The sequence below is a fragment of the Trachypithecus francoisi genome, unplaced genomic scaffold, assembly GCF_009764315.1.
Source record: "Trachypithecus francoisi isolate TF-2019V2 unplaced genomic scaffold, Tfra_2.0 Lachesis_group5, whole genome shotgun sequence".
Classification (NCBI taxonomy): Eukaryota; Metazoa; Chordata; class Mammalia; order Primates; family Cercopithecidae; genus Trachypithecus; species Trachypithecus francoisi.
The window spans coordinates 42023506-42037070 of NW_022681470.1; the positions used below are offsets into that span (position 1 = coordinate 42023506).

General features: G+C 42.4%; 2 protein-coding genes across 12 annotated transcripts in view; one reads left to right on the forward strand and one right to left on the reverse strand.

Annotated features, from left to right (window-relative positions):
* TRMT1L (tRNA methyltransferase 1 like) overlaps window positions 1-1276 on the reverse strand; it is a 41463-nt gene extending 40187 nt beyond the window's left edge. Inside the window, exon 1 of one of the 3 annotated variants that reach the window (XM_033196729.1) lies at window positions 1171-1276. Coding sequence is in view for 1 of the 3 variants with exons in the window: in XM_033196726.1 (XP_033052617.1) it covers window positions 212-446 (235 nt within the window). In the remaining 2 variants the exon portion in view is untranslated. Of the gene's footprint in view, window positions 1-211; window positions 832-1170 lie in introns of those variants that run through there. The other 2 variants (XM_033196727.1, XM_033196726.1) reach the window with 2 other exon arrangements.
* Window positions 761-13565, forward strand: part of SWT1 (SWT1 RNA endoribonuclease homolog) — a 146123-nt gene continuing 133318 nt past the window's right edge. The window contains exons 1-2 of one of the 9 annotated variants that reach the window (XM_033196718.1): window positions 761-897; window positions 4545-4637. In XM_033196718.1, the coding sequence (XP_033052609.1) occupies window positions 4554-4637 (84 nt within the window). In that variant the 5' untranslated portion in view covers window positions 761-897; window positions 4545-4553. Of the gene's footprint in view, window positions 1047-1155; window positions 1404-4544; window positions 4638-13565 lie in introns of those variants that run through there. The other 8 variants (XM_033196720.1, XM_033196719.1, XM_033196722.1 and 5 more) reach the window with 8 other exon arrangements.

A 13565-nucleotide genomic window follows, 5' to 3' on the forward strand; every position in this document is an offset into this window, starting at 1 on the left:
ACCGTGACATCCTCAAGGCTTATGAAAATGCCGTCTCCCACTCTGTACCCTTGCTTTAGTCGCTACACGGGCCTCTCTTCCCTCCCCTCCATTTTCCTAAACCTGCCTTGCCCCATAAAAACCATCCCGGTGAAGAAGGGTCTCCCCTACTTCCCAGCAAGGCGCACTTTCTCTCTTCTGCGGCAGAAAGATCTGGGCCTCCTGCACTTACTGCTTTTAGCCTCCTCAGGGGCAGAGGCTAGGGACGGGGACAGGGCCGGAGCCTGGGCCAGGGCAGGGGCTGGGGCTGGAGCCGAGGCCGGAGTCGGAGCCGAGTCCAGAGCCGAATCCGGGGCCGGAAGTGGGACCCCAGCCGAGTCCCGGGCCGGGGTCGGGACCTGGACCTGGGCCACCTCCACCTCCTCCTTCTCCAGGGGCAGCAGCTCCTCCTCCGCCATATTCTCCATAGTTACCGCCTCCGTGCCAGGCCCGCCCGGGGACCCGGAGCGGGGCTCACGGCGGGGTCAGAGAACTGACGTGAATGCCCACAGGGCTGGATCCAAGGAGTAGGGAAGCAAGTGGGGAGGGCGGGATGCGTGCAACAGACAAAAGATGAAGAACCAGTGACCAAATCCTGTTAGCAGAAAATAGAAAGCCAGAGGCAGCCACTCCAGATGCCGTCCGCTTCCCTTTCCCCGAGGCGTTACGACGCCACCACAAACTGCGCAGAAGCGTACTGGGGACGGCGTCCAATTGGGTAAGAGGGTTCAGTTTCTACGGTGCGTCTCCTTCCCACCGGCCAACCACCAGACCCAACAAAGACTACAGCACCCAGAGTACACTGCGCAGCCTGGGGGCGGGGCCGGTCAGCAAGCCTTGCAGGAAGTAAATGCAAATCTAAGCAAAAGCTGCGGAGCGGTGGGTAGGCAGTCTGGATCCGGGCGCAGAACTACGTTTCCCAGCGGGCATACGGTTGGTGGGGCGGGGTGTGTCGGGGGAGGGGTGTGGGGGGTCCCTCTCCTTTGGCCTGGGGCTTCGGAGTCGGCACCGCAGCCAGCGCTGGTAAGGTAGGAACCTGGGGGGGGGGGGGTGCGTTGACGTTTTGCTGGGCAGGTTCCCGCTGGTCCCCCGCCCCAAGTATCCCGGCCGGTGGGCGGCCGGCCGGGCTGGGCACTCAGAAGTCACCCGGACCTGGGCGGGGCGACTCTGTGGGCGGATCCGGACGAGCCAGCTCCGTGGAGGGTGTGGTTCTGGCCTGGCTTGCCTCCGGGGCTGCCCCTTGCCCGGTGTTGGGGTCTGGTCGGTTCGTGCGGAGCCCGCGGGCCGCGGCGGTTTACTAGCAGCTGACGAGCTTGCCTGTCCTTCCAGCTGACTTGGAATTAGGGTCTGTTTTTCATTTCGCACCCTCATCTACACCGTGACCTGAACGCTGTTTTCCTTTGTTTTTATTTTTGCTTTAGTCTTCCTGTTGCCAATATCAGCAGTTCTGCGGTGTGGCCAGTGGATAGAAATTAGTTATTTTGCTCTATTTTGCCTTGTTTTCAGGCTTTTAGTAACCAGAGCTCTGAGTGGGTAGAGCTTCGGGGCATTTGATTTTGATGCGTCTCAGATCCCCAAAGCATATGCTAGTGAGTCCCCTGTCCCCCATACTTCTCTCTGCTTCACTCTTAGTGCCTACTTGACATTCGAGGCTGTCTCGTTCCTTTCTTCTGTCCCCCCGATAAATCCACTGGGACAGGAAAGAGAAAAACGTGAACTTTCTGGCTCCTCTGCTTGGATTTGGTCCGAACCTTCTAGGCAGCAGGGCAGGAGAGGGAAGCCCAATTTAGTCTCAAGAACAAGACGCGCGCTTGCAGTTAGCTTTTCTTAGTTAATGAAGTTGATAAACGCCAGTCTTCTTGGTCTATTTGTTACCTACTTGTTTCAGAACCCCGGGGAAGAGAGAGCATCATTTTTTGGCACTTGGAAGCACTAACTGGAAGTTAACTCCTCCCCCCTGTAGTTTAAGAAGTATATATATGGAGGGGTGTGTGTGTGCGTTTAACCTCTCCCCAGTTTAGTGGGAACAGATTATCCCCTTGAAGCTTCTGTGAGTTATAGGCCTAAATCCCTTTTACTGATCTTCCCGCACAGCTTTTATCTAGTATTCCTGAATGTATAGTTGACTTATGGCTCAACAGTCAATTAAAAACGGGATAACACTGACTACAACTTACGGATATGCTAACTATGTCTGTGCATCATCCAATAATTCTTGTTCTCATTTCTTTCTTTCTTTTTTTTTTTTTTACTGTCGTTCATGATGATTTTTTATTTCTAAATGACTAGATGGTTAACTGAAAGCTGGATTCAGTATGTTAATGTCATTTAATACCAGCGGGAAACCAGATTAAAAGGGTTAGATTTTGGTATGTGGATTCTGTGGGAATTTTTGTTAAGAATTTCTAAGCATGGTCTCTGCTTGTAAGACATCCTGAAGAAGGAATCTTCAATGTTTGAAGAATTAAAAAAAAATGTTATTCATCTATTGCTGCTGCATAAGTTATACCAAAACACAGTAGCTTAAAACAACAATAAACATTTGTTACTCCACAGTTTCTGTGGGTCAGGAACTCAGAAACGACTTTCTGGGTTGATCTGGCTTTAGGTCTCATGAGGTTGCAGTGAAGGTGTATGCCAAGGTTGCTGTCATGTCACTTGATTAGGGGTGCAGGATCATCAGCTTCATAGGTAGTGCACTCATGTGCCTGGACGTTAGTTGGTTCTGGTTGTTGGCAAGAGGCCAGTAGTTCTTCTCTTGTGAGCCTTTCCATGGGCTGTTTGAGTGTCCTCATGACACTCTGGCTTTCCCTAGAGTGAGCAGTCCAAGACAGGACAAGGTAGAAGTCATGATGTCTTATGTGATTTAGCCACATACTACTATGTAGCAATATCTTATTGGTTACACAGGTCACCCCTATTCATTGTGGTAGGGGATTACGTAAGTGTGTGATTACCAAGCATCAGGAATCATCAGGAGCCATCCAGCAGGAGACTGGCCAGCACAGGAAGTCTCCCCTCATTTAGTTTATGTTTTGATTTGCATAAAATCAGTAGGAGTTTCACACTAGTACAAATATAAAACATTTGTCTGAATAAGCATAAGTGTTTTTCTGGGATAGCCCACAATACTGTCATCCACTGACAGTATTTACTTGGTCCACAGCAGGGCTGGAAAAATGAGACTGGGATGGGAAGTGAACAGAGGAACTACAGTGAGTGAATTGGAAGTGGTTCAGAATGAAAGAGTTAATATTCCAAGGAAGAAGAATTCACTCATTTATTCACTCAGTAGGCATTTATGAGCACCTAAGTTTTTGGTACAGCATACTCAAGGAGCTCAGGGTCTAGTAGAAAGACAATCATACAAGCAAGTATATATGTAGACCTTACTGTGTACCAACCTATACAAGATGTGTGTGTGTATATATATATATATGTATATTTATGTTTTTTAAATTTTGAGATGGAGTTTTGCACTTGTCACCCAGGCTGGAGTGCCGTGGTGCGATCTCGACTCACTACAACCTCCACCTCCCAGGTTCAAGCGATTCACCTCCCTCAGCCTCTGATTATAGGCATGCACCACCACACCTGGCTAATTTTGTATTTTTAGTAAAGATGAGGTTTCATGATGTTGGCCATGCTGGTGTTGAACTCCTGACTTCAGGTGATCTGCCTGTCTTGGCCTCCCAAAGTGTTGGGATTACAGTGAGCCAAGGTGCCCGGCCACAAGATATGTTTTACATCCGTTGTTTGAGTACCTCAAAAACCCCGTAGAATGGGTTATCTATTTTATGAGTAATGACACCAAGACTCAAAAAAGTGTGTGATTTGCCAAAGTCTTGTGCAATGAATGACTGAAGGTGTTTCAGGAAAATGAAACGTATGACTAATTGGCTTTGAAATGTAGGTGGTGCAGAATACAGCAGTCCTGGAGTCAGTTGAAAATGGTGATCTGATGCTTATGTGAGAAGTCAGGGATCAAGGCATGGTTTGAGACTCCTTCCTGGAAAGGTGATAGATGAAGCTGAAGGAGAGGAATGGGTAATTTTGAAGGAGAATGTAAGTGAAGAAAAGTGGAACAGTGAGAGAATCTTGTCATTTTAGGAATGGTTAAAAAATAGTAATCATAGTGCTGGAAGTGGTGGCTCACACCGGTAATCCCAGCACTTTGGGAGGTGGGCGGATCACAAGGTCAGGAGGTTGAGACCAGCCTGACCAACATGGTGAAACCTCGTCTCTACTAAAAATACAAAAATTAGCAGGGCATGGGGCACATGCCTGTAATCTCAGCTACTCAGGAGACTGAGGCAGGAGAATTGCTTGAACCCGGTAGGCAGAGGTTGCAGTGAGCTGAGATCATGCCACTGCACTTCAGCTTGGGCGACAGAGCGAGACTCCGCCTCAAAAAAAAAAAAGTGATCATTTTGTAAAACTCCAATCTTTATGTAACTGAAAGAAGACAAATTTCTATTTTCTTTTTTATTGCAAAAAAAATACTGTATTTTTAATGTTTATGTTAGCTTTTCAGGATGTCCAGCAAAGAATCCTGTGGGAAAAAAGAGATGTCTCAGAGGAAGGATACCACCACTTCATCACCCAATTTTGGTGAAAAAGTAAGAATTTTGATTTACTGACCTAGAGATACATTTCTTTTTTAACAATTTATTTTTGTTTAATGAAAAAAATACGCCTTACTACTATAATGATTTATGTAAATATTTTGTTCTGCCCGGCTGATCCAGGAAAAGTCATTTGCTTTTCCTGTTTTTTACTTGCATTGTTTTATTTATTCCTCACAACTGTATGAGGTGGGTACTGTTATTTCCAATTACACAGATGAAGAAACTGAGGCTTAGAGAGTAGTTATATAGAGATAAGTAATTTGCTTAGGTATTCCTGACTTCAATTCTAAGCCCCCTCATTCTTAGCAATAACTCAACATTGAACCATTTTCTATGTTTTCTCCTTTTTCAGTTTCCTCACCGTTGGCTAGGATTGCATTCTCATCAGTCAGAATGGTCAGCGCTATGTGGCTGAGGCTAATAGTGGGGAAGACATACTTACCATGTCTTTATTCTCTCAGAAACTACCTTAAGAAGTGTTTTGGGGCTGAGTGTGGTGAATCATACCTGTATGATTTTGGGAGGCGGAGGCAGGAGGACCACTTGAGCCCAGGAGTTTAAGACCAGCCTAGGCAACCGGGTGAGACCCTGTCTCTCAAAAAAAAAAAAAAAAAAAAAAAAAAAAAATCAGACGTGATGGTGTGCACCTGTGTTCTCAGCTACTCAGGAAGCTGAGGTGGGAAGAGAATTGCTTGAGCCACAGAGACCAAGGCTGAAGTGAGCTATGTTCGTACCACTGCACTCCAGTCTGGCTGACAGAGTGAGATCCTGTCTCAAGAAAGAAAAAAAGTAGTAGTGTTTTGGTAGATGAAATTTAGGATATCTCATTAAATGAGCTGGGTATTGTCTCCAGGAAGCAAAAGTGCAAAACAAACAAAAAACCATGTAATCGGTTTTATTATATACTCTCTGAATGGTCTGGATAGTTGATCATCAGTATTAAAGAGTGTTGATGCTGTGTTACATCCAAGATGAGAGACTAATCTGGCAAAGGTGAATATTCACAAAGAAAGTGATTTCTGTGGTAGCAGGTTAGTTCATATGACTTTTTCATGACCTGGATGAAGTTCCAGATAGTGTACTTTTTGGTGTTTGTTCCTTGCTTACTTACTAACTTTCTGATTACTAATTTGGTCTCGTAGGTATAGCAGTAGTTGGAAAGGTAACCCTGAAGCATGGCCATACAGTACTCTGTGTAATTTATATACTTCCCATCTCCATTTGCCGTTATTAACTGGCATGCTGTTTGCAATTAACCCCTCATTCCCTCTTAAACCTACTCTAGTCAGACTTTTTCTATCACTCCTATAGCAGTGGTTTCTGTATTGCTAAATCCATCGGTCATTTCTAAGACCTCATCTGACTTGGCATATCAGCAGTGTTTAATGTAGCTGATTACACCTTCTCCTCGAAACACTTTCATGAAGCTTTTTGTTTTTCTCTGAGTCTGCTTGCTATGGAATTCACCTGGCTTTAGAGGTACCATATTCTCCTGATTTTCCTCCTTATTGGTGACTGCTTCTCAGTGTCCTTTGCTAGTTCCTCCTCATCTTATTAAACTGTAATCTTTCAGGTACCCAGGCTTTGTTTTCCCAGTTTACTAAATTGTGATTCCATTCTTTGAGTTGCTTAGGCTGAAATCCTTGTGATTGTGCTCTACCTGCACCTATCAGCAAATTCTATGAGCTTTGTTTTTATAATAGGCATACCTTGGAGATATTTTGGGTTCAGTTCCAGACCAGTGCAGTAAAGCAAATATTGCAGTAAAGTGAGTCACATGAATTTTTTGTTTTCCCAGTACATATAAAAATTACATTTATACTGTACTGTAGTCTATTAAGTGTACAATGGCATTATGTCTAAAAAAAGTGCATATGTTAATTTAAAAATACTATAGGCTCAAGCAGGAGGATCCCTTGAGCCCAAGAGTTTGAAGCTCAAGGGATCCTCCTGCCTGAGAATTGTGCCACTGCACATCACCCTGAGCAACAGAGCAAGAGCCCATCTCTAAAAGTAGTAATAATAAATTTAAAAAATACTTCATTGCTAAAAAAATGCTAACGATCATTTGAGTCTTCAGTGAGTTATAATCTTTGCTGCTAGAGGGACTTGCCTTGATGTTGATGGCTGCTGACTGATCAGAGTAGTGATTACTGAAGGATGGGGTGCTGTGGATGAAGTTTGCCACATTGACCCTCCTTTAAAAGATTTCTCTGTAGCATGCAATTTGGTTTGACAACATTTTACTCACAGCAGAACTTTCAAAATTGGAGTTAATCTCTCAAACCCTACCACTGCTTTATCAATTAAGTTAATGTAATATTATTCTAATCATTTGTTCTCATTTCAACAGTGTGCACAGCATCTTCACCAGGAGTAGAAATCAATCTCAAGAAACCAGTTTCATTGCTCATTTACAAGAAGCAACTCCTAATCCATTAAAGCTTTTTTTTTTTTTTTCAAACAGAGTCTTACTGTGTCGCGATCTTGGCCCACTGCAACCTCCGCCTCCTGGGTTCAGGCGATTCTCCTGCCTCAGCCTCCCAAGTAGATGGGACTACAGGCACCCGCCACCATGCCTGGCTAACTTTTTTATATTTTTAGTAGAGATGGGGTTTCACTGTTTTGGCCAGGCTGGTCTTGAACTCCTGACCTTGTGATCCGCCCAACTTGGCCTCCCAAAGTGCTGAGATTACAGGCATGAGCGTCCTCACCCGGCCCCCATTAAAGTTTTATCATGAGATAGTAGCAATTCAGGCACATTTTCAACCTCTCCTTCAAATTCTAGTTCTCTTGCAGTTATTTTCTCCGCTGAAGTCTTAATCTGCTCAAAGTCATTCATGAGGTTTGGAATCGACTTTTCCAAACTCCTGTTAATGTTGCTATTTTGACCTACTGCCATGAATCTTGAGTGTTCTAAATGACATCTAGAATGGGGAATCCTTTCTAGAAGGTTTTCAATTTACTTTGTCTGGATCCATCAGAGGAATCACTGTCTATGGCAGCTATATAGCCTTACAAAATGTATTTTTTAAATAATAAGATGTGAAAGTTGAAGTTACTCCTTGATCTATATGGACTGCAGAATAGATGTTGCATTAGCAGGCATGAAAACAACATTCATCTCTTTGTACATCTCCGTCAGAGCTCTTGGATGACCAGATGCATTACCAGTGAGCAGTAATATTTTGAAAGGAATCTTTTTTTTTTTTTTTCCTGAACAGTAGATTTCAGCAGTGAGCTTAAGGTATTCAGTAAATCATGCTGTAAATACATGTACTGTCATCCAGGCTTTGTTGTTTCATTTCTAGAACACAGGCAGAGCAGATTTAACATCATTCTTAAGGTACCTAGGATTTTCTGAATGATGAGTATTGGCTTCAACTGAAAGTTGCCAATTGCATTAGCCCCTAACCAGAGTCAGCCTGTCCGTTGAAGCCAGGCATTGACATCTCCCTAGCTATGAAAGTCCTAAATGGCATCATCTTTCAATATAAGACTGTTTGTCTATGTTGAAAATCTGTTTAGTGTAGCAACCACCTTCATCAATGATCTCAACTAGGTTTTCTTGATAACTTGCTGTAGCTTCTACATTAGCACTTGCTGTTTCACCTTGTACTTTTATGTTACAGAGATTACTTCATTCCTTAAACTTCAGGAACCAACCTCTGCTAGCTTTCAACTTTTCTTCTGAAGCTTCCTCATATCTGTCAGCCTTCATACTGTTGAATAGAGTTAGGGCCTAGCTCTGGATTAGGCTTTGGTTAAAGGGAACATTGTGGCTGGTTTGATTTTCTATCCAAACCACTCAAAACTTGCCCAATATCAGTAATAGGGCTGTTTTGCTTTCTTATCATTTATTTGTTCACTGGAGTAGTGCTTTTAATTTCCTTCAATAACTTTCCCTTTGCATTCATAACTTGTCTAATTGTTTGGCACAAGATTAGCCTTCAGCCTGCGTTGGCTTTTGACATACCTTCCACAGTCAGCATAATCCGTTCTAGCTTTTGATTTAAAGTGAGAGACATATACTTCTTCCTTTCACTTGAACACTTAGAGGTCATTGTTGGGTCGTTAATAGGCTTAATTTCAATATTCTTGTGTCTCTGGGACTAGGAGGCCTGAGGAGAGGGAGAGAGACTGGCGAATGGGTGATTGGTGAAACAGAACACACGCAACATTTATCAGTGAAGTTTGCCATCTCATATGGGCAGTTTGTGGCACCCCAAAGCAACTATAATAATAACATTAAAGATCGTTGAACACAGGTCCCATAGCAATATAACAACAATGAAAACATTTGAAATATTATGAGAATTACCGAAGTGTGACACAGAGACATGAAGTGAGCACATACTGTTGGAGAAATGGTGCTAATGGACTTGCCACAAACCTTCAATTTGTAAATAATGCAATTTTCTTTTTTTTTTTTTTTTATATTGACAATTGGGGTTTTATTTTATTTTATTTTTATTTTTTATTATACTTTAAGTTCTAGGGTACATGTGCATAACGTGCAGGTTTGTTACATATGTATATTTGTGCCATGTTGGTGTGCTGCACCCATCAACTCGTCAGCACCCATCAATTCATCATTTATATCATGTATAATTCCCCAATGCAATCCCTCCCCCCACCCCCCTCCCCATGATAGGCCCCAGTGTGTGATGTTCCCCTTCCCGAGTCCAAGTGATCTCATTGTTCAGTTCCCACCTATGAGTGAGAACATGCGGTGTTTGGTTTTCTCTTCTTGTGATAGTTTGCTAAGAATGATGGTTTCCAGCTGCATCCATGTCCCTACAAAGGACGCAAACTCATCCTTTTTTATGGCTGCATAGTATTCCATGGTGTATATGTGCCACATTTTCTTAATCCAGTCTGTCACAGATGGATATTTGGGTTGATTCCAAGTCTTTGCTATTGTGAATAGTGCTGCAATAAACATACGTGTGCATGTGTCTTTGTAGTAGAATAATTTATAATCCTTTGGGTATATGCCCAGTATTGGGATGGCTGGGTCATATGGTACATCTAGTTCTAGATCCTTGAGGAATTGCCATACTGTTTTCCATAATGGTTGAACTAGTTTACATTCCCACCAACAGTGTAAAAGTGTTCCTATTTCTCCACATCCTCTCCAACAACTGTTGTTTCCTGATTTTTTATTTTATTTTTATTTTTTTTATTTTTTATTTTTTATTTATTTATTTCTTTTATGAGGCAGAGTCTCGCTCTGTCTCCTGGACTGGAGTGCAGTGGCCGGATCTCAGCTCACTGCAAGCTCCGCCTCCCGGGTTTACGCCATTCTCCTGCCTCAGCCTCCCGAGTAGCTGGGACTACAGGCGCCCGCCACCTTGCCCAGCTAGTTTTTTTTTGTATTTTTAGTAGAGATGCGGTTTCACCGTGTTAGCCAGGATGGTCTCGATCTCCTGACCTCGTGATCCGCCCGTCTCGGCCTCCCAAAGTGCTGGGATTACAGGCTTGAGCCACCGCGCCCGGCCGTTTCCTGATTTTTTAATGATTGCCATTCTAACTGGTGTGAGATGATATCTCATTGTGGTTTTGATTTGCATTTCTCTGATGGCGAGTGATGATGAGCATTTTTTCATGTGTCTGTTGGCTCTATGAATGTCTTCTTTTGAGAAATGTCTGTTCATATCCTTTGCCCACTTTTTGATGGGGTTGTTTGTTTTTTTCTTGTATATTTGTTTGAGTTCTTTGTAGATTCTGGATGTTAGCCCTTTGTCAGATGAGTAGATTGCAAAAACGTTCTCCCATTCTGTAGGTTGCCTGTTCACTCTGATGGTAGTTTCTTTTGCTGTGCAGAAGCTCTTTAGTTTAATTAGATCCCATGTGTCAATTTTGGCTTTTGCTGCCGTTGCTTTTGGTGTTTTAGACATGAAGTCCTTGCCCACGCCTATGTCCTGAATGGTACTACCTAGGTTTTCTTCTAGGGTTTTGATGGTATTAGGTCTAACATTTAAGTCTCTAATCCATCTTGAATTAATCTTCGTATAAGGAGTAAGGAAAGGATCCAGTTTCAGCTTTCTACTTATGGCTAGCCAATTTTCCCAGCACCATTTATTAAATAGGGAATCCTTTCCCCATTTCTTGTTTCTCTCAGGTTTGTCAAAGATCAGATGGCTGTAGATGTGTGGTATTATTTCTGAGGACTCTGTTCTGTTCCATTGGTCTATATCTCTGTTTTGGTACCAGTACCATGCTGTTTTGGTTACTGTAGCCTTGTAGTATAGTTTGAAGTCAGGTAGCGTGACGCCTCCAGCTTTGTCCTTTTGACTTAGGATTGTCTTGGCAATGCGGGCTCTTTTTTGGTTCCATATGAACTTTAAAGCCGTTTTTTCCAATTCTGTGAAGAAAGTCATTGGTAGCTTGATGGGGATGGCATTGAATCTATAAATCACCTTGGGCAGTATGGCCATTTTCACGATATTGATTCTTCCTATCATGAGCATGGTATGTTCTTCCATTTGTTTGTGTCCTCTTTGATTTCACTGAGCAGTGGTTTGTAGTTCTCCTTGAAGAGGTCCTTTACATCCCTTGTAAGTTGGATTCCTAGGTATTTTATTCTCTTTGAAGCAATTGTGAATGGAAGTTCATTCATGATTTGGCTCTCTGCTTGTCTGTTACTGGTGTATAAGAATGCTTGTGATTTTTGCACATTAATTTTGTATCCTGATTAAGGAGCTTTTGGGCTGAGACAATGGGGTTTTCTAAATATACAATCATGTCATCTGCAAACAGGGACAATTTGACTTCTTCTTTTCCTAAGTGAATACCCTTGATTTCTTTCTCTTGCCTGATTGCCCTAGCCAGAACTTCCAACACTATGTTGAATAGGAGTGGTGAGAGAGGGCATCCCTGTCTTGTGCCAGTTTTCAAAGGGAATTTTTCCAGTTTTTGCCCATTCAGTATGATATTGGCTGTGGGTTTGTCATAAATAGCTCTTATTATTTTGAGGTACCTTCCATCAATACCGAATTTATTGAGCATTTTTAGCATGAAGGGCTGTTGAATTTTGTCAAAAGCCTTTTCTGCATCTATTGAGATAATCATGTGGTTCTTGACTTTGGTTCTGTTTATATGCTGGATTATGTTTATTGATTTGCGAATGTTGAACCAGCCTTGCATCCCAGGGATGAAGCCCACTTGATCATGGTGGATAAGCTTTTTGATGTGCTGCAGAATCCGGTTTGCCAGTATTTTATTGAGGATTTTTGCATCGATGTTCATCAGGGATATTGGTCTAAAATTCTCTTTTTTTGTTGTGTCTCTGCCAGGCTTTGCTATCAGGATGATGTTGGCCTCATAAAATGAGTTAGGGAGGATTCCCTCTTTTTCTATTGCTTGGAATAGTTTCAGAAGGAATGGTACCAGCTCCTCCTTGTACCTCTGGTAGAATTCAGCTGTGAATCCATCTGGTCCTGGACTTTTTTTGGTGGGTAGGCTATTAATTGTTGCCTCAATTTCAGAGCCTGCTATTGGTCTATTCAGGGATTCAACTTCTTCCTGGTTTAGTCTTGGGAGAGTGTAAGTGTCCAGGAAGTTATCCATTTCTTCTAGATTTTCTAGTTGATTTGCGTAGAGGCATTTATAGTATTCTCTGATGGTAGTTTGTATTTCTGTGGGGTCGGTGGTGATATCCCCTTTATCATTTTTAATTGCGTCTATTTGATTCTTCTCTCTTTTCTTCTTTATTAGTCTTGCTAGCGGTCTGTCAATTTTGTTGATCTTTTCAAAAAACCAACTTCTGGATTCATTGATTTTTTGGAGGGTTTTTTGTGTCTCTATCTCCTTCAGTTCTGCTCTGATCTTAGTTATTTCTTGCCTTCTGCTAGCTTTTGAATGTGTTTGCTCTTGCCTCTCTAGTTCTTTTAATTGTGATGTTAGAGTGTCAATTTTAGATCTTTCCTGCTTTCTCTTGTGGGCATTTAGTGCTATAAATTTCCCTCTACACACTGCTTTAAATGTGTCCCAGAGATTCTGGTATGTTGTATCTTTGTTCTCATTGGTTTCAAAGAACATCTTTATTTCTGCCTTCATTTCTTTATGTACCCAGTAGTCATTCAGGAGCAGGTTGTTCAGTTTCCATGTAGTTGAGCGGTTTTGATTGAGTTTCTTAGTCCTGAGTTCTAGTTTGATTGCACTGTGGTCTGAGAGACAGTTTGTTATAATTTCTGTTCTTGCACATTTGCTGAGGAGTGCTTTACTTCCAATTATGTGGTCAATTTTGGAATAAGTGCGATGTGGTGCTGAGAAGAATGTATATTCTGTTGATTTGGGGTGGAGAGTTCTATAGATGTCTATTAGGTCCGCTTGGTGCAGAGATGAGTTCAATTCCTGGATATCCTTGTTAACTTTCTGTCTCGTTGATCTGTCTAATGTTGACAGTGGAGTGTTGAAGTCTCCCATTATTATTGTATGAGAGTCTAAGTCTCTTTGTAAGTCTCTAAGGACTTGCTTTATGAATCTGGGTGCTCCTGTATTGGGTGCATATATATTTAGGAGAGTTAGCTCTTCCTGATGAATTGATCCCTTTACCATTATGTAATGGCCTTCTTTGTCTCTTTTGATCTTTGATGTTTAAAGTCTGTTTTATCAGAGACTAGGATTGCAACCCCTGCTTTTTTTGTTCTCCATTTGCTTGGTAGATCTTCCTCCATCCCTTTATTTTGAGCCTATGTATGTCTCTGCATGTGAGATGGGTCTCCTGAATACAGCAGACTGATGGGTCTTGACTCTATCCAGTTTGCCAGTCTGTGTCTTTTAATTGGAGCATTTAGTCCATTTACATTTAAGGTTAATATTGTTATGTGTGAACTTGATCCTGCCATTATGATATTAACTGGTTATTTTGCTCGTTAGTTGATGCAGTGTCTTCCTAGCCTCGATGGTCTTTAC